The sequence below is a fragment of the Rhinopithecus roxellana genome, chromosome 15, assembly GCF_007565055.1.
Source record: "Rhinopithecus roxellana isolate Shanxi Qingling chromosome 15, ASM756505v1, whole genome shotgun sequence".
NCBI lineage: Eukaryota > Metazoa > Chordata > Mammalia > Primates > Cercopithecidae > Rhinopithecus > Rhinopithecus roxellana.
In genome coordinates this window covers 91,179,539-91,207,116 of record NC_044563.1, presented here as the reverse complement: position 1 = coordinate 91,207,116, position 27,578 = coordinate 91,179,539, and the positions used below count along the sequence as shown (strand labels likewise).

The 27,578-nt window shown below is 43.2% G+C and overlaps 1 protein-coding gene across 3 annotated transcripts in view; it reads left to right on the top strand.

Annotated features, from left to right (window-relative positions):
* GALNT18 (polypeptide N-acetylgalactosaminyltransferase 18) overlaps positions 1-27,578 on the top strand; it is a 360,974-nt gene that overhangs the window by 266,851 nt on the left and 66,545 nt on the right. For 2 of the 3 annotated variants that reach the window (XM_010364608.2, XM_010364609.2), the window contains exon 7: positions 24,835-25,020. The exons of the other annotated variant lie outside the window; for it this stretch is intronic. In XM_010364608.2, the coding sequence (XP_010362910.2) occupies positions 24,835-25,020 (186 nt within the window). The remainder of the gene's footprint in view (positions 1-24,834; positions 25,021-27,578) is intronic. 3 annotated transcript variants of the gene reach the window in all.

Here is a 27,578-nt window from a genome sequence, read left to right as displayed (position 1 = left end):
AATGTAAATGGACTAAATGCTCCAATTAAAAGACACAGACTGGCAAACTGGATAAAGAGCCAAGACCCATCAGTCTGCTTTATTCAGGAGACCCATCTCACATGCAGAGACATACATAGGCTCAAAATAAAGGGATGGAGGAAGATCTACCAAGCAAATGGAGAACAAAAAAAAGCAGGGGTTGCAATCCTAGTCTCTGATGAAACAGACTTTAAACCATCAAAGATCAAAAGAGACAAAGAAGGCCATTACATAATGATAAAGGGATCAATTCAACAGGAAGAGCTAACTCTCCTAAATATATATGCACCCAATACAGGAGCACCCAGATTCATAAAGAAAGTCCTTAGAGACTTACAAAGAGACTTAGACTCTCATACAATAATAATGGGAGACTTCAACACTCCACTGTCAACATTAGACAGATCAACGAGACAGAAAGTTAACAAGGATATCCAGGAATTGAACTCATCTCTGCCACCAAGCGGACCTAATAGACATCTATAGAACTCTCCACCCCAAATCGACAGAATATACATTCTTCTCAGCACCACATCACACTTATTCCAAAATTGACCACATAATTGGAAGTAAAGCACTCCTCAGCAAATGTAAAAGAACAGAAATTATAACAAGCTGTCTCTCAGACCACAGTGCAATCAAACTAGAACTCAGGATTAAGAAACTCAAATCAAAACCGCTCAACTACATGGAAACTGAACAACCTGCTCCTGAATGACTACTGGGTACATAACGAAATGAAAGCGGAAATAAAGATGTTCTTTGAAACCAATGAGAACAAAGATACAACATACCAGAATCTCTGGGACACATTTAAAGCAGTGTGTAGAGGGAAATTTATAGCACTAAATGCCCACAAGAGAAAGCAGGAAAGATCTAAAATTGACACTCTAACATCACAATTAAAAGAACTAGAGAGGCAAGAGCAAACACATTCAAAAGCTAGCAGAAGGCAAGAAATAACTAAGATCAGAGCAGAACTGAAGGAGATAGAGACACAAAAAACCCTCCAAAAAATCAATGAATCCAGGAGTTGGTTTTTTGAAAAGATCAACAAAATTGACAGACCGCTAGCAAGGCTAATAAAGAAGAAAAGAGAGAGGAATCAAATAGATGCAATAAAAAATCATAAAGGGGATATCACCACTGACCCCACAGAAATACAAACAACCATCAGAGAATACTATAAACGCCTCTACGCAAATCAACTAGAAAATCTAGAAGAAATGGATAATTTCCTGGACACTTACACTCTCCCAAGGCTAAACCAGGAAGAAGTTGAATCCCTGAATAGACCAACAGCAGGCTCTGAAATTGAGGCAACAATTAATAGCCTACCCACCAAAAAAAGTCCAGGACCAGATGGATTCACAGCTGAATTCTACCAGAGGTACAAGGAGGAGCTGGTACCATTCCTTCTGAAACTATTCCAATCAATAGAAAAAGAGGGAATCCTCCCGAACTCATTTTATGAGGCCAACATCATCCTGATACCAAAGCCTGGCAGAGACACAACAAAAAAAGAGAATTTTAGACCAATATCCCTGATGAACATCGATGCAAAAATTCTCAATAAAATACTGGCAAACCGGATTCAGCAGCACATCAAAAAGCTTATCCACCATGATCAAGTGGGCTTCATCCCTGGGATGCAAGGCTGGTTCAACATATGCAAATCAATAAACGTAATCCAGCATATAAACAGAACCAAAGACAAGAACCACATGATTGTCTCAATAGATGCAGAAAAGGCTTTTGACAAAATTCAACAGCCCTTCATGCTAAAAACGCTCAATAAATTCGGTATTGATGGAACATACCTCAAAATAATAAGAGCTATTTATGACAAACCCACAGCTAATATCATACTGAATGGGCAAAAACTGGAAAAATTCCCTTTGAAAACAGGCACAAGACAGGGATGCCCTCTCTCACCACTCCTATTCAACATAGTGTTGGAAGTTCTGGCTAGGGCAATCAGGCAAGAGAAAGAAATCAAGGGTATCCAGTTAGGAAAAGAAGAAGTCAAATTGTCCCTGTTTGCAGATGACATGATTGTATATTTAGAAAACCCCATCGTCTCAGCCCAAAATCTCCTTCAGCTGATAAGCAACTTCAGCAAAGTCTCAGGATACAAAATTAATGTGCAAAAATCACAAGCATTCTTATACACCAGTAACAGACAAGCAGAGAGCCAAATCAGGAATGAACTTCCATTCACAATTGCTTCAAAGAGAATAAAATACCTAGGAATCCAGCTTACAAGGGATGTAAAGGACCTCTTCAAGGAGAACTACAAACCACTGCTCAGTGAAATAAAAGAGGACACAAACAAATGGAAGAACATACCATGCTCATGGATAGGAAGAATCAATATCGTGAAAATGGCCATACTGCCCAAGGTTATTTATAGATTCAATGCCATCCCCATGAAGCTACCAATGAGTTTCTTCATAGAATTGGAAAAAACTGCTTTAAAGTTCATATGGAACCAAAAAAGAGCCCACATTGCCAAGACAATCCTAAGTCAAAAGGACAAAGCTGGAGGCGTCACGCTACCTGACTTCAAACTATACTACAAGGCTACAGTAACCAAAACAGCATGGTACTGGTACCAAAACAGAGATATAGACCAATGGAACAGAACAGAGTCCTCAGAAATAATACCGCACATCTACAGCCATCTGATCTTTGACAAACCTGAGAGAAACAAGAAATGGGGAAAGGATTCCCTATTTAATAAATGGTGCTGGGAAAATTGGCTAGCCATAAGTAGAAAGCTGAAACTGGATCCTTTCCTTACCCCTTATACGAAGATTAATTCAAGATGGATTAGAGACTTAAATGTTAGACCTAATACCATAAAAACCCTAGAAGAAAATCTAGGTAGTACCATTCAGGACATAGGCATGGGCAAGGACTTCATGTCTAAAACACCAAAAGCAACGGCAGCAAAAGCCAAAATTGACAAATGGGATCTAATTAAACTAAAGAGCTTCTGCACAGAAAAAGAAACTACCATCAGAGTGAACAGGCAACCTACAGAATGGGAGAAAATTTTTGCAACCTACTCATCTGACAAAGGGCTAATATCCAGAATCTACAAAGAACTCAAACAAATATACAAGAAAAAAACAAACAACCCCATCAAAAAGTGGGCAAAGGATATGAACAGACATTTCTCAAAAGAAGACATTCATACAGCCAACAGACACATGAAAAAATGCTCATCATCACTCGCCATCAGAGAAATGCAAATCAAAACCACAATGAGATACCATCTCACACCAGTTAGAATGGCAATCATTAAGAAGTCAGGAAACAACAGGTGTTGGAGAGGATGTGGAGAAATAGGAACACTTTTACACTGTTGGTGGGATTGTAAACTAGTTCAACCATTATGGAAAACAGTTTGGCAATTCCTCAAGGATCTAGAACTAGATGTACCATATGACCCAGCCATCCCACTACTGGGTATATACCCAAAGGATTATAAATTATTCTACTACAAAGACACATGCACACGTATGTTTATTGCGGCACTATTCACAATTGCAAAGACTTGGAATCAACCCAAATGTCCATCTGTGACAGACTGGATTAAGAAAATGTGGCACATATACACCATGGAATACTATGCAGCCATCAAAAAGGATGAGTTTGCGTCCTTTGTAGGGACATGGATGCAGCTGGAAACCATCATTCTTAGCAAACTATCACAAGAACAGAAAACCAAACACTGCATGTTCTCACTCATAGGTGGGAACTGAACAATGAGATCACTTGAAGCGGGAAGGGGAACATCACACACTGGGGCCTATCATGGGGAGGGGGGAGGAGGGAGGGATTGCATTGGGAAGTTATACATGATATAAATGATGAATTGATGGGTGCTGACGAGTTGATGGGTGCAGCACACCAACATGGCATAAGTATACATATGTAACAAACCTGCACGTTATGCACATGTACCCTAGAACTTAAAGTATAATTAAAAAAAAAAAAAGAAAAAAAAAGAAGTAGGTTCAGTTGTTTCATTTTGCTTCTGACTTTTATATTTATATTTTTATAGTCATATAAATGTATATTTAGTTTATACAAATGATGTAAATATTTATACAGTCCAAAGTCAAATCTACAAAATAAAGAACTTTCAGCATTGTTCTCTTCATACTGTTTCCTCACTATTTCCAATGTAAACATTTATTTTTGTTTGTTTTACTTAACACTTTGGAAAAAGGCAAGAAAATGTGAATATATATTCATAGGTCCCCTTTCTTAGATAAATGGTAGTATAGTATGCACATTTTTATTAACTCATTTTTTTCTGAAGATTGTTCTATAACAGTATATAAAGATGTTCCTCATTCCTTTCTTACAGTTGCATACTACTCAGATGCATAAACATTTTATAGTTTATTCTACCAATTTCCTTTTGAGAGCATAGTGCTATAATTAATAATCTTTTGCATACTTTTTTCATATTTTTACTGGTTATCTTTTGGATAGTTTCCTAGAAATGGAATTGTGAAGTCAAAAGGTAAATGCATATGTAACTTTGCTAGACATCATCAAATATCCCTCTAGAGGGATAGCATTCCAGAGTGGTAACATTTTTCCCACCAGGAATGATGAAGGTGTCTGTCTTCTCACAGCCATACCAACAAAGTATGTTGTGGATTTTTTTTTTTTTCTTTTTTAACCAATCTGACAGATAAGAAATGCCTTTCAGGGTAGTTTTAATTTGCATTTCTCTTATTAAGAACTAGGTTGAAAAGATTTTCATATGATTAAGGCTATTTGCATTTCTTTTTTCTGTAAGCTGTTCATATTTTTGGCCCACTTTCCTATAGGGTTGTTAGTCTTCTCTCTATTTTTAGAATATCTTTACACATTAGAGATGGTAATACTTTGCCCATCATACAAATTGCAAATATTTTCTCCCAGTTTGTTACTTGTCTTGATTTTGCTTCTCATGTTTGTTTGTTTCGCCATCCAAAGGCTGCTTTTTTCGTGTTTTTTCTGTTTAAACAAACTTTTTTTTCTTCTTGCTTCCAGATTTTAATCATAGAAAATCTTACCCACTCCCAGGTTATAAAGCAATTCACTTACATTTTCTTCTAATACTTATATGACTGTATTTTTTTACATTTTAATCTCTGATTCATTCAGAATTGATCCTGCAGTTTGGTGTGAGAAATGGATCCAATGTCTTATTTTTCTGTGGTCAAACAAGTATCCTAACACCTTCTATTCAAAATAATATCTTTCCTTATTTCTTTGCAAAACTACCTTTATTGTACAATAAATTGCCACATACTTTTGGGTCTGTTTCTGGATTTTCTATTTTGGTTTCATTGATCTGTTGGTCTATTTATGTACTAATATCACACAATTTCATTTTTATAGGCTTTATGTTTGTAAGTCCACAGGGTGAATTTAGCCTTGCAAACTGTGTATAATGGAGAAAGGTCTTCGATTCAAAGGAGGGGAAGATCTAGGCAAGACACAAATATCTTTCCCTCTTCTTTCCTGCTAGACTTTAAAACATGTGATGTCAGGATTTATGGCTATTTTATTTTCATAGTGGTGCTTGGAGCCTAGTATGTGCTGAAAGAGCAGGCTTTGAATTTACAGACCAGTCACATATAAGAAAATATATTCTATATACCTCAGAAAGTCAGAGCTATGAACAGTGAGTATAAGCTGTAAGAGATGTAGTTATTCAATAGCAGAAACATAAATTAGAACCATAAGAAAAGAATAGATGCTAATGATACAGTGAGCTCCCTATGTTAGGACATCTTCAAGTATCACTAGAAAATTAGAAAGATAGATAAACTTTATGACCATAATACTAATGGTTAATAGTAATATGGCAGTTATTATATGTGAGCTACTGTCCGAAGTGCTTTACATGTATTAATTCACTTAATCCTTGCAGTACCTTGAAATGTAGGGACTATTACTATCCCCACTTACAGATTGATATACTGAAGCACAGAGAGAGGTGATATAACTTGCTCAAGGTTACATGACTGGTAAGTGGTAAAGGTGCGATATGAACCCAAGAAAGGTGGCTTCAGAAGCCATTTATGCCTGGTCTAAGAAGGCATAGCATTGTGGTCTTCAGTAAGAAATCTGAACTTAAAGTATAATTAAAAAATTAAAAAAATAAATAAAAATAAAAAAAAAGAAATCTGACAAAATTTCTTATCACTTCCAGGTGGGTTCATTATTTATTCATTCATTCATCCTTCAAACATTCACTTTCCCCCTGCTGGGAAATTGGAGATGAATGACAGCTCCTGCCTTTGAGTGGCTCTCAGCCTAGCTGGAGAGACAACCACCTTACCATGTTCTGAGTACTCATCTCAGATTGTAGAAAATGTCATGAGCTTAAACAGAATGTTTGACCCCTCCCTCCATTTTGACTTTGAGGACTTTCTGTGTTCTTTGATCTACCAATGGCAACAGTAACAAGTACACAACTCAACCTGCTCACACTTTTTTGTGTGGTACTTTTTAGAAATTGTTATTTAAAAATCAAAAAATGCAGTTGCTTTTTTTCCAATCAAGTAGTGGTAAAGACAATCAACTCAAGCTAAAGCAACAAATAAAAATGAGCATAGCAAAAACTATAAAAGTCAAAAAAATTGCCTGAAGAAATGAATATTAACATGATTTACATTTGCAAAATTTGATTCAGGAAAACTAAACTTGGTGGAAATCATTACCACCAAGAAAAACCCTGTGATGGAGGCCATAATTATAAAATGTGTTATGGGTAAAAGCATACTGATAGAAGAACCCTATCTTAGTTGTAAAATCAATGCAAAAAAAGTGTTAACCCCAGTGAAACTAATTCTGCTAAAATAAAACTAGAAAATTAGTATAGATGGGAATATTTTACTTTTGTCATATAGAAAATCGATGAAGAGAATTAAATTGGCTTAGTGACATTTACTCATTTCTGAGTGAAAATTCATCACTGAGTGTAATTCAGGTTAATGTGCTAAATAGGGCACAACCTACTCAGGGTCAAAATGGCAAGGCTGAAAGATCCTGATGCATTGTGAGAGCACCAGGGGGAGCAACCACTCCACCTGTGGGAGTTGGGTGGGGCTTCAAAAAGGAGGTGGCATTGAGGCAGACTCCCGAGGAAGCAGTGAGCACCCTGAAGGTGGGGATTTGACCTGTCAAGGTATGGGATGTCTGAGATTTGGTGTAGTGATGTACACTCTTGGGCAACAGAAGCAAGTGCTTTATTCCATAAAGCAGACCCATTGTTGTATGGTGGAGTAAGTGTTTATGTGGTCTTAACATATATAAGTGTTTATCTATGAGGTCTTCTGAGGCCAAGAATTTCATTGAAAAGGAACTTCCATTTATTGTATGCTATTTGGCAATCACTGTGTATATTATTAATTGTTATGTGATCCCTGTGAGGTCCATGCTGTTATCCCGATTTTGTAAATTAGAAACCTGGAGGAAATTAGATTAAATAACTCCCTCCTTACCCAGAACCACTCAAGATTAGAACCAGCCTAACTGGTTTAAAAATGAATGCCTTAATCACTATGTTGTGTTGTTTATCCATCTCTAGCTTCGGGGTTTAAAATCATTGATGGCATAAAGGTTAATTTCAGGGGTTAACTCAGGCCAGCATTGCTTTGGAAAATGACCACAGTACCATTTCAGTGCTCAGTGGTTTAGCCACATGTCTCAAGAGTGCTGAGGCCTAAATCAGATGATACTACACAATGTCCTCACTGGAGGTGGCAGGAGACTTCAGAACTGGAGGGGTAACAGTCGAGGGTTGAGCCAGAGTCCACAGAGTCAGGAAGGAGACAGATGAGGGATTATTAAATGAGAGGAGCCAGAACAGAGAGGAAGTCAGAAGTCTGGGCAGGGGAGTAGAGAAAAAGAGGAGGAAGAGAAAGCAAGGAAGAGTCCCTGGCAATTGCCTAGAACAGGCATCACCACTATCTGAGACATTAAAAAATTTGTATCCACGGTTAAAGGGCTAGAGACTTTGCTAAAATTACCAGTGAAGGCAGTCCAGGCAGGTTAATATATACAGGTTAATGTGTGTTATTGAGGCACATGATAGACTGGGTATGTGGTTCTCCCCAAAGGCCTTGGACCCAGAGGTCTGAGTAATCGCAGCTCACTGTTAGTATCATGGCTGTTCTCAGCTAACCATAAGGAAATTAATTAAAAACATTGGACACCACAGTTTCAGGTAAAGCAACCTCGTCTTTGCCCACACAGTTAGAGAGATGTGAGGAGAAAGGGGTCTGGGGACCAGCATTTTTGCTCTGCTGAAAAGGTCTCAGAAAACCACCAGATGCAACATCTCACAGAAAAGCTGCAAGCAGATTCTTTTATTTCCCATCCCTGGAGACAGAGAAAATTAAACACCTTAAATTGGATTTTAGTTTCTAGTTGCTGCTAAATGTTATGGTTGGCTCAAGCCAGCTGGAGTTCAGAATAACCTGAGAGTTTGGGATAACATGTCTGTGTGCGTGGTGTGTGTGTATGTATGTATGTGTGTTGTGTGGATCGGGGCTGTGAGCTTTGCCACTGTTTTGTATCATTTTGTCATGAATTGGAATCCCTTTAGCATTGTCCTTCAGCTGCTATGGTGGGGTAACACCTAGTGACGGCTGACAATTGTATGGTGGAGTAAGTGTTCATCTACGTGGTCTTCTGAGGCCAAGAATTTCAAAAGACACCAAACACATTTCAAGCTTGCAGGCCTTTGTGCTTCCAAAGGGAATTTTCCCAATGACCCAAAGCCTTAGCTGGGTCATTGTCCATCTGTTCCCTTAGAATTGTTTTGGATTGTAATAAGTTGAGTGATTATTAGAAGTCAAGACTGAGCCTTTCCTAGTTCTTATAAATGAGTTATTAAGGTCCAACAAAGATGGCATTGATATTTCAAACTCAGATGATGGGAGGTTTGAGGGTGCCATTTTGGCTAAAGGGGACTTTGAGATAGTTTGAGGGGGAAAATGTGGCAAGTTTGGCATTAGAAATAACAGTGGAAATAACCAAAAAGCTTGCATTATTCATCCATCCATTCATACACTGAACATGTATTATATTCCTTGTAACATGTAGTTGGTGTTAAGATAGAAATATAATACCTGGATTCAACAGAAAGCCAAAACTATATAACTAAGGTAAAAAGAAAGAAAAAACTTTGAGATAAGACAGTGGGATCAGGTGCCCTCTATGTGACCATTTCTGAAAAGAGAAGAGATTTTAGAATTGGACATTGGCATAGGACATGGAGGCGGGGACAGTGTGATCCCACAGTCACAGAGAAGAATCAGCCAGAAAGATAGGAGCTGTATTGGTGGACAATCACAGATGTTAGGGGAAGGCAGCATTTCAGAACTCAAACAGACAGGCAAACATGAATACTAATGATAATAGCTAACATTTGTTGAACGTTTATTTTGTATTTAGTGCATTTATTTAGTAAATATTTATGAAGCACCTACCATTCTAGATGCTGTGCCAAGGACTGGATATGCAGTGATGAATGAGATAACTTAGGTTTGCCCTCATAGAACTTATATTCTAGTGAGTTTTATGCTGTATGTCATTTACTCCTCCCAAGAATCAAGGAAACCAGAATTACTGTCACCATTTTACGGATGAGACCACTGAGGCTCAGAGAAGTTAAGGCACTTGCCCTGGTCCCAAGAGAAAAAGTGGAGGAGCCTGGATTTAAACACAGTTCTGTCCAAAGCCTCTAAACCAACAGCCTGTGCTCTGAGAAAGCAAGTGGAGAAAAGGCATCAGATAGAGCCATAAGAAGGCTTTGGAGGCAATAGTTGGAGTCAAGGGGGAGTGATAGAAGACATTTCAAAGGGCTAAGGAGGGAGTGGGTGGAGATTGGTGGAAGGCGGAGAGTTTAGAGATTGTAGTTGACCAGAAAGGGAAGCAGAGGGACTCCTTGAAGACTGGGTATCTAGTGCCAGCTTATAGGCAGAGGGCAAGTGCCTGAGCCTTGAGGAAGTACAGACTTGACCTTGAGAGAGTAGTTGAAATTTTGTTGCCCTCTAGGTGGTCAGCCATAGATAGAACTGCTCCTGGGACCTGTAGAGTCTGAAATTCCCAAGGAGCAACCTGAGGCCTCTGAGGCCAAAGTATCTGGGATTTGAGGATGTTCCCTAGCTGGTGATCTCCATATGTAAGGAAATTTCGGTACCCCAAGCAGCCAGTCCAGAACCGATTGGTCTGCCCCTTACCCAGCGGCTCCAGGAAGGCATCTGAAAACATGGAGCAGGAAGCTCCGTGGCCATTGCATGTTATCTCCTAGCACACCTGCCAGCCATGGAGTGACTCTTTGCAATTACAAACCAGCAACTGAGTAGACGCAGTTTAAACAGTACGTTGTAAAAGTTTTACGGTTAGTGAAGATAAGTGCAAAATTAATCCCTACAGAACAAAGCGATTTAAAAAGTACATAATGAAGCGATTAGCTAGAAATGGTGGGGAGCAGAAGGAGAGCACCCATGAACAATTTTACTCAGGAAGGGTCTTCACACTTAGGTGTTTTCAATTGTGTTCAATGCGGGAGCTGTATAAAAGAGAGATTAATAAAATGTGCAAACAAGGTAACGATTGAGAAAGTATTTGGGGAGTCAACCTAAAGGAAATTTTTACCTTCTTAAAAAGTTGGGATGAAGGGGAAAAATAGCTATAAAGGCCTTGATTGGGACAATTGGCGAAATTTGATTATAGACTGGGGATTTGATAATAGTCATGTATCAATATTTAATTTCCTGAATTTTGGAAAAAAGCGAAAACAAAAGCCAAAGAAACCTGGAAGCTCACAATGTATGTTAAAGCTCCCCAGTCATTTTCTGTCTCCCTTTTGTTTCTGTTTTTGTTCTTTGTTCTTCTTTAGCTGAGTCTGCATGCTGGTTTGTATCAGACCCTGGAAGGTAGCTTCTTGGCCACCATTACATTGCTGCTCTAGTTTTCCTGGAGGGGACCACCAAGCAAGGCCAGAATCAGTTCCTCAGAAGAACTGCCACAAACTGAGCAAAGGTTCCTTCTCCTCCTCCTCTGACACTGCTGTGGTTTTCCTTGGACAAGACCTGATATTCATAAATCTGAAGTTGCAGAAGGAGGGGTCAGAGGCATCTCCAAATGCAAATGTTCTTGGCTTTGTAAAGCAATGCAAGGGGCAGGGTACCCGTGAGCACATTTTTTTCTAGTGCTGTGGGTGCTGGTATCTAGAAATTAACCTTGCACACAAGTTTTTCTATAAAGTCTGGTATCCAGAAATAACCCCTGCACACAAGTTTTTCTATAAAACAAGGCTTACCTGTATATAAAGTCAGTCCTGAAAATAAAGAGTTAACCCCTGTTGTAAATGGCCCAGAAACACCATTTACTCCTTTAGGTCCTGTCTCTCTCTCTCTCTCTCTCTCTCTCTCTCTCTCTCTCTCTCTCTCTCTCTCTCTCTCTCTCTCTCTCGTCTAGTTCGCGAAAATTCAAGAGACAGGGCTCTGGTCTCTATCCTGGCTTAGAGCACCGAATGGTGGGGTGCTCTATTTTATTCCTCAGGCCTGCTTCAAATGCTTCATATCAGTGGGTGAGGGGGTCTTGATGACTTGCTTAATTTTCACTGCACTGGGATTGCAGTCATAAAGAGAGATCATGGACTAGGGGAGGGAAAAGATTAGTAAGACTATGATTTTAAGACAGATACTTATTGGGGATTTCAGTGTTTCTAAAATCAGGTTGGACCTTATACATTTGGCATATATAAATAAATAATAAATACTAAATAAATTTTAATTTACTGTCTAAACTAGAAGCTTTGAGAGTGAAAGGGGGTGCTACTAATAATAACAGTGGAACACTAGGTATAAACCAGTATTGTCCCCGGCAAACCAGAACATATGGTCATTCTACTGATAACTTTTTGTACATGTTTAATCACCTCCTTAAATGCCCCATGTCCAATATAGTCACATGGGGAGTTCGAGCCTCAGCATACGGATTTGAGGAAGGGGGACACAATTCAGTCCATAGGAAGTGCTGTAACAGAAAGAACACAGTGTAAGTAATGGAAAGTCAGGGATTTTTTTATATTTTGTTCTGTGATAAGATTCCCATCTCTTACAACAAAGATTAGCACATAGTAAGTGCTCAGTAAATAACTGCTGAACTGCATTAAAGCAGAGGAGGGACATGCTCTGATGTACAATTTTAAAAGGTGGATTGGAGGGCAATACAGATTGAAGGGCAACATGGCAACACAGAAAGACCAGGGAAGAGGCTCTGGATGGAGATGCCCACACAAAATAATAGGGACTCGGACCAGGATGTTGGCTGTGCAGATGGAGAGAAGTGATTAAATTCAAGCTATATTCAAGCTATATTTAGAACTCTTTGCTTTTGCTGATGTATTGGATGTGGAGAGGATGGAAGAAGACATTGCTACAGATGAATTACAGGTTACAGGCTTTGGCTATTAGATGGATGAGGGGAAGACTAAGGGACAGATGGGGTGGCAGGGAAGAAAAGCAGGAACTTTGTTTTGGACATGGTAAGCTTGAGATGCCTGAGACACATGAGAGTGAAGGTGAGATGTAGGCACTTGGGTATATAAATCTTGAGCTCGGAGGAATGTAGTGTGTTTCCTCCTGCCCTGAAAAGCTGTGGTATAGCAATAGTGAATCTTACAATCAATGGAATCTTATAGTGATAATAATTATAGCTAATACTTAGGGGGCTCTAAACTTCTTCCAGGTGATGAAGTAAACTGTCTCTATGTATTACCTCATTTAATTCTCACAACTGTCTTTGGAATTTATCACTTTTATCTCCATTTCATAGACAAGGAAACTGAGTGTTAGAAGGTGAAGTGAATTGCCTACAGTCACCAGTTCAGCAAATGGGAAATGTAGGACTTGACACCAAGACTGTTTGGCCCCAGAGGCTATGCTCTGAACCATAATGACTTCCTGTCTTCCAAAAGGCAGGCTCTTGGATCCATATCTTACTGTGCTTCTAAATTATCCTGTGACCCCGAACCTCAGTTTGCTCACCTGGGAAGTAATGGGAGGTCTTGATTAGGTTCCCTTCAGTTCTACTCTATTGCAGTATGCTGATCTCTTTTGTAAATCTGTATTAAATGAGAGTTTGCTATCAGTGACTTTCAGAGATGACACCAGTGATGATGCCCATGCTGATGATTCATTTTGATGTCTATGAAAAGGGCAAATCCTTTAAGAGAAGACCTAGCATACCAGCGTTTATAATTTGAGTTTCATTTGATTAAGAGGTAAAGCTCTTTAGAACAAATATCATTTCTGAGTGAGAGAATGTTCAGCATCTCAGCCTCATTTGGATCGTTTGATAAAAGGACCCCACTGAGCCAAGCGTGAGGATGATACTTGAGCCGGACACATAGACACCAGACATTCCTCTGTTGTCTGCTCCCAGGCTTGGCCACATTGCCTCCCACCAACCCCGTCTCAATGACACATCCATTACCTGTCATCAGACGGCTCCATGGTGCTGGGAATGACAGAGTGTATCTATCCTGGATTTCAAAAAGGACCCTCCTGGCTTATCATGGCAACACCCTTTGGACACTGGCTTAAAGAGTCCTTCTTTGGGCCAGTGTCATCCTTTTGGGGGCATCTGGTATGGACAACCAATTTGAATCTGACTGGGACATGCTAATGAGCCATTCATATGTGTGGAATTTGTTTCTGATTCGATTAAGCTTCAGAGAGAGGAAAGAAACAGCCACTGATTAGAGACATAAAAAAAGAAATACTTTTAATGAGTAAGCAGTTCATCTTCATATAGCAAAGTATAAATTAAACATGGTCCAGAAGATGCACTTTGAATAGCAGCTGGATAGCACAAGCACGTCCACAAGGAGATGGTGCCTCACAGCAATTGAAAGGGACTTAACCCCCAAAAAGGGCTCTGAACATGCTGAGTAAATAGATGAGCCCCATTAGCTGATAAAAATCACTCTCAGATTAGGGATGGGAAGGTTTTTATTTGGATTTTAGAAAATTGCTCCCCAAATCCCTGTGACATTTAAGCTCATTGTCATTCTCTGGCAGCACCAGTGACAGCAATGGGGGCCAGAAATCTTATTTCAAAACAAAGACATGAGTAAAGTAGATAGCGCAGGTGTCAATGGGACCCTGATTTGGAACTAGCCAATACTTCTGTCTCTGAGTATGGGGCTTCTGTGGGGTTTTGGTTCCATAGATATGCCTGGACTTGAACTAGCTCACCTTCCCAGCCTTGTGCACCAGGAAGCTGTGAGGGTCAGCTTCTTCTAGATTTTGTGTCCCCTGACAAGGGCTTGAAGAGCGTGGCTGCAGCCCTGGCCTCACCAGCTGGCTTCCTCTTGCATAAGTGGAGTTGCCGCAGGGCTTCTGTCTGTGGCTTTTCAAGGAATCTGGAGCTGTATGTCATCTTCAAGCCTGGACCTTTCCTCTACCACCTGGCTAGCTTCACCCTTGGTTTTCTGCCCTCTGCTCTGGTTCTGAGTTTGAACCCAACTCTGACGGCAGCCTGATGTGCAGGAGTTCTAATGCCCTGCCTGCCTCTTGCAGCTCCCTCTCTCACCCCTTGGGGCTAGATCTGCTCCCTGCATCCTCAGCCTCTAGTGGGGTCCTGCTTTGAATGGACTAATCAGCTGGAATTGGGAAGCGGTCACCTTCCAGACACTCCATCTGTCCCTATTCCTGGAGCTTTCTCTTGTGAGCCCCACACAATAGATTGAACCTCTGGCAACTAGTACCTACAGGGACCATGCCTCTTTGGTCACCTTGCCTCCTTACATTCTGGTAACATCACAGCCTGAAACAGCAGCTCTCAGAACTGCTGGAAATAAAGGTTACCCAGGAAATGTCCTATTTTGCTTACACAGTCCCCTGAAGGCTGGCTGGGAGGCTCTCCTGGGCAGCTTTTCTCCCAGTAGTGACTTGGGGACTCTAATTGCTTCTCTTGTGGGTTCATCATCTTTGAACTTCAAGTTCACCCTGGCTTAAACATCTAGCAGATGGTGGGGTGGGGAGTAGAAGTACACCTAAGGAGACACACTGGATAGTCACCCACCTTGCCCGGGAAGTGGCAGAGGCCGTGTCCTCTCTCCTTTCATCAGTTTGCACCCTCCTGACTGCAAGGGGTGCAGAGAAATGTGGAGGAGCACCCAGGTGTCAGTGAGCAATAGGGGTCTCTGCCACACCTTTGGAGACCACCGTACTCCTGGCTCAGTTTCCCAACCCCTGTATGTCAGAGCCAGACATCTTCCTTCTCCCAACTTGTCTTGAGTTTCATCTGGCGTGAGTTTGAACAATAGTAATCAGGCCTGTTTGCTGATAATGAGATTTGAGGTAACCACGAATCAGCCCTTCTTGGTCAGAACCATTAAAGATACCTTCTAGTCTCAATGACCACACATTTGCAAAGCAGTCCTCCTGGAATGTCCTTACCTGAACTCCTGTGGCCCAATCATTATAGGCAGAGCATTGGGGTCCAAGGAAAAGCCAGGCCCCCTGTATGCAATGGGCCAGTTTGCTGAGAATGATACATTTACTGTTGCCCCTGTAACTTGACCCTGGGTTTCCTGTGGGTAAGCAGCTGTTTCAGCAAATCCCAGATTCCTACAAAACAGTCTTTTAAGTTTTTCTTCATGGAAAGTTTCCAGATATTCCAGCCCAGCTTGTCTCTCTTGGAATTCTGCCCAATGAATCCTGCTGCCTCTGATAGTTATGAGGGATCCCTTCCAAACAGAGGAACTGCTTCAAGTGTTTGTTGGGGCTAACCCAAATGTTCAGACCCCTTCAGGGACACCTTCCAAGAAAAAGCAGCATTTTTTTTTTCCAAGCAGCAATTCCACACAGAGGACTCTTCGGAAGTATTTATTGCAAGAAGAGGGCTTGGGAAACCATATCCTCAGGGAGTGTTTTTCTGCAGGCTCTGATGAAAGGAATAAGCATTGACAGATTTTTTAAATGTTCCCTTACACTTTAAAATAACTAAATATGTACCCTGGGAAACCTGGGAGAGCACCAAGTAAAGTGCACTGGGGATAACGCAGAAATAAAGTCCAGCTCTGGTTCCTTCATTCGTGCAATTTAAATTTTTTGAGCACCTCTTATGTGCCAGCCCTGTTTAGGCACCAGAAATGTCTTAATGAAGACAAAGCTGACAAGTGCCTTCTCTCAAGAGTTCAATATTGTGGGCGCGTAAACAACAAACAACCTCTGTCTCAGTAGTCATCAGGGGAGGTTGCAAATTAAAACTGCAATGAGGGAGAATTTCATGCCCATTAGATTGGCAAAAATTTAAAAGTTGGACAATGTCAAATGTTGGCAAGGATAGGAAGCAATATGAGCCTCATCCGTGCTGGTGCGAGTATAATGTGATCCACGTTATTTGGAACAGTGTCACTTTTCCTAGGAAAGTTGAACATGTGTATACAACCTGTGCTCTGGAAATTTCACTGTGAGATAAATACATGGAGGCCTGCCCACTCTCGTGCACCAGGAGACACATACAGGCGTGTTCCGAGGAGCACCATCCATAATACTGGAAACAAGACTGTCAGCCAACAAAAGAGAGCATAAATAAATTGCTGCATATTTATACAATGCAACACTATGGTGATGAAAATAAATGAAGCAAGAAGCAAGTTGCATAATGCGTGCAATCTGGTTCCATTTATATAGTGTTCACAAACAGGCAGAACTAAACAATGTGCAGTGTAGGTTTATGGCAAGGAAATTATTAACAAAATTCAGGATAATGGGTTACCTCTGGGGGTAAGGAGAAGCACACAGAGGTTTCTAAGGTACTGGCAAAGCATTGCTTCTTAAGAGGGGGTGGCAGGTCAACAGTTGTATGTTGTACTATGTGTCTTTAAGCTGCACACACACACAGAGTTATCACACAGACTGTACAAGAGGACTTACAGGTGATATAGGAATGCATAGCCAAGGCATTAGCCAAAACTAGGGCAGCCAGGGAAGGTAGGTGGGAATTAGCAAGGGATATTAGTGTATATGTGGTTGGGGCATGGGAATTTCCAGTAAAGAGAGAGTATCAAGAAGAGGAGACAAAAACCCAAGAATGTGATCCACCTATGTCCATGGCATAACTGAACATAACTAGGTAGCATGAGAGATGAGGCTGCGGGAAATAGGCAGGGCCAGTTTTGAGAGGTCTTGCAAACCATGTTAAGGAGTGTGCCCTTATCTGGAGACTAAAGGTTGCCAGCGTGGGAGTGAGATATTTTGGAGGGAGGTTATCTCCACACTGACATTGTCTTCATCCTGGCTGCTCTGTTGTATGCCCTGACCCTGACTTGCTGATTGCCTCTGGCTTTTGTGTTGGCCTTGTCCAGATTTGACCTCTCTTCCCTTCCCGTTTTTTTGTTTTTGTTTTTGTTTTTGTTTTTGAGATGAAGTCTCGCTCTTGTCACCCACTGCTGGAGTGCAATGGCACGATCTTGGCTCACAGCAACCTCCATCTCCTGGGTTCAAGCGATTCTCCTGCCTAAGCCTCCCGAGTAACTGGGATTACAGGCGCCCGCCACCACACCCAGCTAATTTTTGTATTTTAGTAGAGATGGGATTTCACCATGTTGGCCAGGCTGGTCTCGAACTCCTGACCTCAGGTAATCCACCTGCCTTGGCCTCCCAAAGTGCTAGGATTACAGGCATGAGCCACCATGCCCGGCCCTCTCTTACCTTTCTTATTCCCATGCAGAGCCAGGATAGAGTGAGGTGAGTGAAATGCCCAGAGTACAAAATTGGAGGATACCTGGAGCGCCAGTGTCCTGCCCGGCCCTATTGTTTGCCTACATCTCTGACTGTTCGGCCACTCTGTGAGTGACTTTCTGGTCTTCTGCCAACTCTCCCCAGGCCTCTGCCTCAGCCTGCATCCACCTCGCCTTCCTCCCCGTAGCCTGCTAGTTTTGGCTTTTCACTCTTGTCTCTGCTTTTGCAGCCAAGTTAGGCGAGACAGTTACATGTAAAAAGATCATTAACCACATGAGCTCAGAAATAAGGACCACATGAGTTGTACAATTCATGAGTTCCAAGAGTTTGGAGGAGCTGGGCCAGGCCGACTTTGGATGGATGTGGAGCACAGGAAGGAGGCTTTCTGGGCTAAGAGAACAGTGGGAACAGTTTGCCAAGAGCAAAGAGCTCATTAAAAGTCATAAGAAGATAAAAGCTGGAGAGTATCTGGGATCTGCTCTTGTGGATGTGGCTATGAAGTACAAGGTTGAAGTGCCACCAACCCCAGTCCCTTACCCATGGTAACCGTAATGAATAAACTGTGGCATGCTTCTCCACTGAGACTGGAGAGAGCCTCAGAATTCTTCCCAACACAGTGCTTCAGAAGGATATTAATAAGCAAATTGATTTCACACAGGAGCATAAACTCATTTGCCGTCCCTGTCATAGACTATGGAGTAGTCGTGAGTCTTGGAGTAGAAGAGATGATCAAACTACATCCCATTGCTTTGTCTACTGTGTGTCCCTATTTTAACCCAATTTACAACTCTCAGGTGTGTCTCAAGTACTGGGCCTCATTTGAGGCACTGACTAGAAAATGCAGAATCACAGAATGCAAAAAGTAGAAGGGATCTAAGACATCATTGAGTCCAGCTGCCTCATTTGGCAGCTGGGGAAATTGAGGCTTGGGAGCAGGAGGCTTGTTTGTGTGAGCAGCCAATACAAGATGTAACCCTGACCTTGTACCAGGGACCCTTCAACCTGGGAAGAGAAAATGATCTGAGCCTCCCTGAGAACCCACTACATGCCTGTCTTTGCTTGTGGGAGTTTGTCATATACAGCATCTCTTTTAAACCTGGAGAATCATTATTTCCAAGAAAAAGCTGACATCCAAAGACAGGTCCAAGTCAAAGGCTAATATATGACAGAGCCAGGATTCAAACCCTTTCCACCAGCCCCTAAGACCTACATGCTTTCTTGTAGTTCTGGGTGGGTGTTTCAAGCCTCTTCAGAAGTGATAACAGGACTAGGGTTTTCTGGGAAGGGCCGGTGGTGAGTGCGATTTTGCTCTGCCCTGAGTAACTGCTCTTTACAATCCACTTTAGGCTCTTGGCCATATGTGGGAGGTGGTCCCAGCAGCTCCTCTGCAGGGATATCTGAGGTTTTGTGAGGTTGGAGGCTTTCTCTCCAGTGAGTTCATGGTTCCGCAAGAGCAAGCTGCCTGGTATTGCCTGTGCTCATTTGATGACTTCCTAGGTTTTATGACGTTAATTTAAGCTCTGCAGCCCAAGTAACTCTCTTTGGTTGCAGCAGTATGCACTTAAATGTCAGAGCTTTGCTGAAAAACCACTTGAGTTTGAAGAAAGTCATTGTATTCAGTAAAATCCAGCCACATTTTATGTTTATGGCCTTTATTAGGGCATCCCGCTGAGCTAGTTAAAACCATGCCTCTATAGTCAGTGAAAGCCCAGGACTCTCAGATTCCTGAATTCACTCATTCAAATAATAGTTATTGAATATAGACTAAGTGGCAGGTGCTGATGTATACAGTGGTAAACACACAGACACGCTCCTGTTTCCATGGCACTTATAGTCCAGTGAAGGGAGACAGACATTTAAAGAATAAATACAGAAGTAAAAGTATTTTGAGTAAGTGTTATGAAGAAAAAGGCAGGGCACTAAAGGTATTCAGAGGGGATCTAATTTACACTGGGCAGATCAAAAGAGGTAGTATTTGAGCTGGGTCGTAAGTGGAGGAGAAATTACTTAGGATGTGCAATAGTAGGTGCAAATAGACAGGAAAAAACTTAGTGTGGTCAAGAAACGTGTTGCTCAGTGCCCGTCAGAAGCCTCAGGACCCAGCCTTGTGTTGATGTGTCAGGTGTGCCTAGTGCCTGCCCTCACCGCATGCCCTCAGCCATCGTATGTGGAAAATAGGGTCTACATCTTGGTTGTTTCTTCCTGTGCCCTGTTCCCCGTGACCACACCTGCCTTCTCTGTTTCCAACCCTTGGTGTTCATTTCTCAGGCACCCCTTTGGTACCCAGCTACCTGCCCTCTCTCCCCTAGGCATCTCTACCCACCAGAGCTCACAATGCCAAGCCATCCCTGTACCCATACCTCATCCCCTGTCCAGCTGCCCTGCTTCCCCAGCACAGGCCTTCCTGTGTATATCCTCCCTCTGGTTTGGGGCTTGCTCTATCATGCCAATTGCGAATTGGACATTTAATGTGCCAGGCCCAGCTCCCTTTCTCTCCCTTCCTTATCCCCTGCCCCTCCCATGGAGCTCCATAGAAGCTCCATGATGTCATTCTCCATGAGGTCCAAATGCCAGTGACTTCCTTTCCTATCCTTTGTCTACCACTCCAGAGGGTCTCTGAGATGAGCTGTGGGTGTGACTTTTGAAATTCTCTCTTGGGTCAAGCCATTGGTCACTGGAGCCACTTATCACCCAGGGGTCGGCCAGTACAGGCTTTCTCTTGTATGCTTCAGTGCCATTGGGCAGGGTCCAGAAGTGGCGGGGTAAACATGCTGAGTCCACATATTCTGCTGCAAAGCCCAGATGCTGCCAAGAACCCAAATGCCATGGCCAAGGCAAAAGCTGTTACCCTCTCCATAGATGAGTGCCCTTTCATAGAAGGGAGGAGACTGGAGATGTTGACCAGTGCTGCCTGTCTCTGAGAAGGGAGCCTTATGCACCCCTCTGCTGGGCTGGGCATTTGGGAGGAACCCTGTCTTCTGTGGCCTGTTTGCTCCGCAAAGGTAGGTGTACAGGACAGTCCAAATAGCAGCAATGTAATAATTATTAAATTATTATGAAATAATAATAGGCACACACACAGACTGAGGGCTTCCAGTATCCTGAGCACTTCAGCAGGGGCTTCCTGAGTCCACAGCCTGGTGTGGTACCAATTGTCATGGATGTTTGTTAGACAAGAGGTTACATAGCCCAACACCACTCCACAAGCACTCGGTGACGCCAGAGCTGGCCCAGATGGCCTGTCCCCATGTCCAGGGTGTCTATGCTTCCTTGACCACCAACCACGTAGTGCTCACACTGAGGTAGGCTCAATGTTAAACACTTACCCACACTGCATCCCCTCACCCACAGGGCAGAATTGAGGCTTTGGAGGGAAGTAACCTGCCAAAGGTGACACAGCAGCAGGTGGCAGAGGACACATGTTAATCCAGTTCCCACAGACTCCAAAGCTGTGCTTTCAAGTGCGACATGCTACTCCAACCTGGCCCAGATGCCCCACCTCCCCTGGAAACCCAGGATCTCTTCTGAGCACCATTTAGCACGTGTCTAAGGGAGAATTTGGTGACAAGCTTGAGAACATTTTGCAAGAGAGAAGGAGGTGATTAAACAAGCAATTGTAATGGTGTTAGATCAGGGTACAGAGCAGGACCACACAGCACACCAGGCGAACCTAGTGGAAGGGGCGCAACAAAGTGATAGTGAACTGAGGCTTGGAGGATGAGTCAGGGAGGCAGGCAGTGTTGGGTATGTCATCGCATGTGCAGAAGTCTGAGGTGAGGGGGAAAAAACCACGTGAGAGAAAGTAAAAAAATAGTGTGGCTACAGCATAGAGGCTGCAGCATAGAGTGTATTGGGGAGCACAAGGTCAGGGCTGGAGGGGTGGTGGGGGGCAAGCCCTGATTGGGGGCTGTGCCAGGGGCATGGTGCAGGAGAGGGAGTGGTCCAGCTTACACCTTCAGTCACTCCAGCTGCTGAGTGGAGAAGAGCTTGGAGAAGGAATATAGGAAGAGGGAGGTCAGGTGTTTGGAGTCTGTGGCAGAGTCCAAATGAGAGATGATGACGGTGGCCTGGACAAGGGAGGTGGCTGCAGGGGTGGGAAGAGGGGAGTGAATTCAGGTGCTAGACAGTCATGCCGCTCCTCGTACTGTGTCCAAAGGCATGATGGGAGGGGCCTCACCACCATTCTGATTAGAATGATGGCAGATGTGCCCACTCTAAGGTGAAATGGTGAACTGACCCTTTAAGAAGCAGGTCTTGTAATAAAAGAGTTTTGTTATGACTCATGCTTTGTGTTGTATTGTTGAAATATGTCAAGCAATAGCCTCTGTTCCAGTCACAAAAAGAATCATTACCCTGACTCTTTGTGTTGTCAATAACTTCTTCATGGGATTCACAGGCTTTCATAGAGAACCTGAGCAAAGTGAATTGGAAATCAGCACAGTCCCCAGAATGTACAGGTCTTGGGAATGGAGGCTCACAGACTGGGGCCTTCACCGCCACCCTCTTGTGATCCTCAGAACCATTCCTGGATGTGGGAACTCCTTTCAAAGCTGGCTCATCATGGGGAAGTGTTGGCTCTTCACTGAGCTTCTTTGGGATCAGACAGATCCTTCTGTCTTAAATATCAGCCGTGTGTTCTTGAGCAAGGGACCTTCCTTTTTTATTATTTTTTAATTGTTTTATTTTTTGAGACAGGGTCTCACTCTGTTGTCTAGCCTGGAGTGCAGTGTGACACGATCAGGGCTCACTGCAGCTTCCACCTCCTGGGCTCAAGCGATCCTCCTGCCTCAACCCTCCAAGTTGCTGGGACTACAGGCACGTGCCACCATGCCTGGTTCTTTTTTTGAAATTTTCAGCAGAGATGGGGTCTCACCATGTTACCCAAGCTGGTCTCAAACTCCTGAGCTGAAGTGATCCACCCACCTCAGCATCCCAAAGTGGTGGGATTACATGCGTGAGCCACCGTGACTGACAAGGGACATTCTTTAGTTTCCACTTCCTCAGTTGGAATTGGGCATAATAACTGCCTCACAGGGTGATTCTAAAGATTTTGCTGTTCAGCTTGATAGTAATAGCTAAGAATGATCACGTGCTTATTATGCACCAGGCATTTTTTTTAAGCATGTTGCATGTAATTGCTTTAATTTTCTCAGTGACCTTCTGAGATAGGTACTCGTGATCTCCATGGAGAGGAGGAAACAGAAGCACAATGAGATCAAGTGGCTTGCCCAAGGTCACATAGCAGGCATAGAGTGGAGCCAGGATGTGAACCTGAGTAGTCTCATGGCCAGCCCTGCTTATAAGCCACCCACCATGTTTTGCTGCCTTCCTGAATATACAGTCCAATGCCTGGCACATAGGAGACGCTCAGTGAGGATGTTAGTTTCCTTTCTATTGGTCCTAAGTTATACACTCAAGGCAAAACAAGCTAAAGTCAGTGATAAATCAGTAAGCCAGCTTCCAACTCCAACAGCCTAGAACCTATAGGGGCCAACTGGTGTGACAGGATGGCTGAAAGGGAAGGCATTCCCTTCTTAACTAACACAGGGAAAAATAAGCTAAATCCAAATCTGGCTTTATCCCAGACTTATTGTTGTTGATGGGTACATGTTATATATCTGAACTTCATCTCCCAAGTTCATGGTGATGTTGACAGTATCTGGCAAGTAATATGTACTGTCTACCAGGATATCTCAATTACTTTCCCTCAGAAGCCACATTTGTCAGCTCTAACCAGGTATTTCAGATTCACCTGAAATTCAGTAAATATCAGCCATTTATACATTGATTGATTGAATGATGAAGCATCAATCATTTATTTATTCAGCAAGTACTTACAAAGTACCTCTATGTTCTTGGCCTTTTGTTAGGTGAGTGAGTGAGATATAGGTTTTGCCCTCCAGGAATACACTGTCAGTGAGTGAGGCTGACCTACAAGCAGGTCAGTTGTGGTATCAAGGGCTGTGGGGGCCAGAGGAGGAGAAATTGGCTCTACTCTGAAAATCGAGCAAAGACTCCACAATGTTGAGGCCATATAATCAGGGTCTTCTAAAAAAAAATTTTTTTTTTAATGTTTTAGAAACAGGATCTCACTATGTTGCCCAGGCTTGTCTCAAACTCCTGGGCTCAAGCGATTCTCCCGCCTTAGCCTCCCAAAGTGCTGAGATTACAGGTGTGAGCCACTGTGCCCAGCCTGATCAAGGTCTTGAGAGGTGAATTTTTTCAGCTGAAGGAGGAGTTGAGGGCAGGGGGCTTTCTAAAATTACCAGCAGAATGGACCAAAACCTAGAAGCACAAAAGAGTGCGTGTTCAGGAACATTGAAAGGTCAGCGTGGCTGGAAAGATTGTAGTGAGAGCTTTGAGATGCTGCCCATTAACACTTAGAATGCAAGGTTTATCTTTCAAAATATAATTGCATTCGGATCAAGCTCCTATTCTCCAAGGTTGGTAAGAAGTTTAATATCATTTGCTTCTTTGCAGCGCTCTCCCTCAGATTCAGTCAGAACCCAGAGCCTGGGAAAGATACAGTAGAAGAAGGGTGTCTGGTGACACCCTTCTCTGTGTTGATCACTAATTCTTGTCCAGGCCCATGTGGTCCATTTGAAGAGGATGTCTGTGCTGGGAGTCTTGCTGGTTCCTCTATGTCAAGCACTGCTGCAGACTATCATCAAGGGTTTTGTTAACTTCTCCCCCAAGTGCAAGGAGAATCCAGATCTTTGGAACAAAATGTCTGGTCTCTTTTTTTGGTGGGGTAGGGCTCACAGGTGGAGGGGAAAAGTGCATTCATTTTTCTTGTTGTTGTTGGCAAATCCATAGCAATAAGAACCAAGATATGACTTAATGACTCCATAGCCATCCTGCTGCTATAGGAGTAGAAATCAGGTATGGCCCACTCCCTCATGATCTGGGAAGTCAAGGTGAAGGGGCTGAATTTCTTCCTGCTCATATCAAGTGGCTGCCTGAGTTCTGGTGTAGAAAGACAGAGCCAGGCAGGCTCTGACGAGTGGCTCCGTGTCTTCTGCAGGTGTGGCAGTGTGGCGGGAGCGTGGAGGTCCTGCCCTGCTCACGGATTGCCCACATTGAGCGGGCCCACAAGCCCTACACAGAGGACCTCACCGCCCACGTCCGCAGGAACGCTCTCAGGGTGGCTGAAGTCTGGATGGATGAATTTAAAAGCCACGTCTACATGGCATGGAACATACCCCAGGAGGTAGGGATCTCCGGTGGGGACGAGTTTCTCGGGGATTGGTGGGAAACAAAACAAATCAAAATATGGGGCCAAACCGTTCTTCCTATGGGTCAGCCAGAGTCCTGTTTGCCATGCGAGAATGGACTCTCAACCCGAAAACATATTATTTGCCGAAGAAAAGGGGCCGTGAGCCTCTAAACCATTTCTTAACCCCCCTACCCCCATGATTGTGATGGTGAGCATGCTTGATGAGGACTTCTCTCTGGATCTTAGTGTCCTAATTTTAAATGAGAAAGTTGGACAGGTGGCTTAAGTTCCTTCATGCTCCCAGGTCCTCGGCTTCTCTGACATTAGATGTTTCATGGTCCTGGATTACAAATATACCAGTAACTACAAAAATTTACAAAAAACATCTAATCTTCCTATAGATGAGATTCAAACTTCTCCATTGAACCTTCGACCAGAGTTATAAAGACCCATATGCCTTTCGGATTTCTTGAGCCACATGGATGAGGATGGGGGCACACCTACAGGGACCCTCACTAGGAGATGGGAGTTATTCTGGGCAGTTTTTAGACAACGTTTAACCTTCACAGAGCCTTGTCATTGCCTGCCACTGCCCTCTATCCCTCTAGTCACCTATACTTAAGAAATGCCAGAGAAAAAGCAATGTTTCTCTGGTAGTTTTGTTTAGCCCTGCCATGTGTCAAGGTGAAACATGTGGAAATGACCTTGGACTGCTGAGTTGAGAGAACCCAACAGATGCCAGCCACATGATTCCAATCCACTTACCACCCTGTTGGCCTGGAGTTCATTGCTTGTGTTGCATTCTGTGTGAGACAGAGCTATCAGAGCTATCGACTACATGACCTCATTCTTTCCTCCCAAGGCCATAGCAATCCCGTTTGGAGTCCTTTAGGAAGCCTCTAATGGGGAAATGATTGATCTTCACTCAAAGTGTCCATATGAAAGCCCTGTTACCTAAACTCTACACCAAGCTAATGTTGCCCTGGTTAAATGATTGAGAAAGTTGACTGGTTCGTGGGTGGGAGCTTTTAGCCCACCTCGAGCCACACCACCACCGCAGGAGATCCCCTCTTGAGTTGGGTTGCATACTCCCACAATCAGTGAGGTTTCAGCAGTTGGGAGCGAGAATGAGGAGTGGAGAAATATCAACTAGAGTGCAGCCAACCCTAATGTACCAGCCCGGGATTGCGTTCCTGACAGTAAGAGTGTTTCCAGAGAATTGCAGTACCTTCTGGACTCATCGTCAGGATTGAATCACAGCATTCTGCCTGGGGTGTCAAGCCCTGTGGTAGGTGGTCTGTGATGACAAAATATTAAGAACACTTGGAAACTCCCCAGGAGCTCACCAGTGAGACATTGCAGGTCCCCAGGCTCTGCTTAGACTGGTGAGTTAGCATACTCTTACTGCCTTCTTTCTGTACCCCAGAGCTGCAAACCTTCTAGCCCTCTCCCCCTTGCAGCTGACAGGTGTTGAAATGCCCAGCAACCCAGTGAATGGTAGAGAATTGAGTGAATGAAAATAACTGAAAAGTGATGAAATTCAGTGTCTGTCTGTGACTCCTCAAGGTGGGTAGTTCAAATCAAATGGATAGGGGGAAGTGAACACAAGACACGTGAGAGGTGGAATTGCCCAGGATAAAGCCTTAGGTGGAGAAGGAAAGGATCAGTGTGTTTCCTAAAATAATTCTCTTTCCTTTCCTGTTCCCTCTGTCCAAATGTCCTCTCCTTCCTCTTATCAAGCTTGTACAGGGTCAATACTTCTTCATCTCCCAATCCTTCTCCCAAGCTATATCCTGATACTTCATCAAGACTGCTTTGTCAAGGTGAACATGGGTCTCCCAACTGCCTAATTTAAGGGACATTTTAAGGTCTTTAACCTATAGGATTTCACCTTTTCCTTGAATCTCTGTAGTTCCTTGGGTCCATGATTCCACACCCTAGAATCGCATCTCTCTCCAATTATTCCTAACTCTTCAAGGACTCCTCTTACCTTCACTGGGTGCTTACATGCTCCTGGGGTATCCATCCTTGGCAGACTGCTCTCATTATTTCCCATCTCCGTGGGTAATCTCATCTACTCTTGCATTGGACTCCCACCCATATGCTGCCTCCCTAATTAATATCTCTACCCCTGACTTCTGCCTTCACTTTCAGACTCACATCTCCAACTGCCAGCTGGACATCTCCTCTTGGCCGTTCCCATAGGCACTCAGACTGAATCTGACCAGCCAAACCCACGTTCTTCCTCCAGATCTGCTCCTGTTCTCATTCTGTCAGTTCATGGTGCCACCATCTTCCAGACACATGCGTTTGAAACTGACATCATCCTTCAGTCTTCCTCTCTCTCAATGCTCTGTCCCAGTCAATCACAAGCCCTCCTTCCCACCCGAATCTCCTCTCATGTCTGCATTCAGGCCCTGTTTTTTTCTCTGCTACAAGCTTCAGCTGGTTTTCCTGGCTCGAGTCTTTATCTCCTTCAAATCTATCCTCTACAATACCCAAAGTTATCTATAAAACACTCACAACGACCATGCCATTGCCCTGCTTAAAAT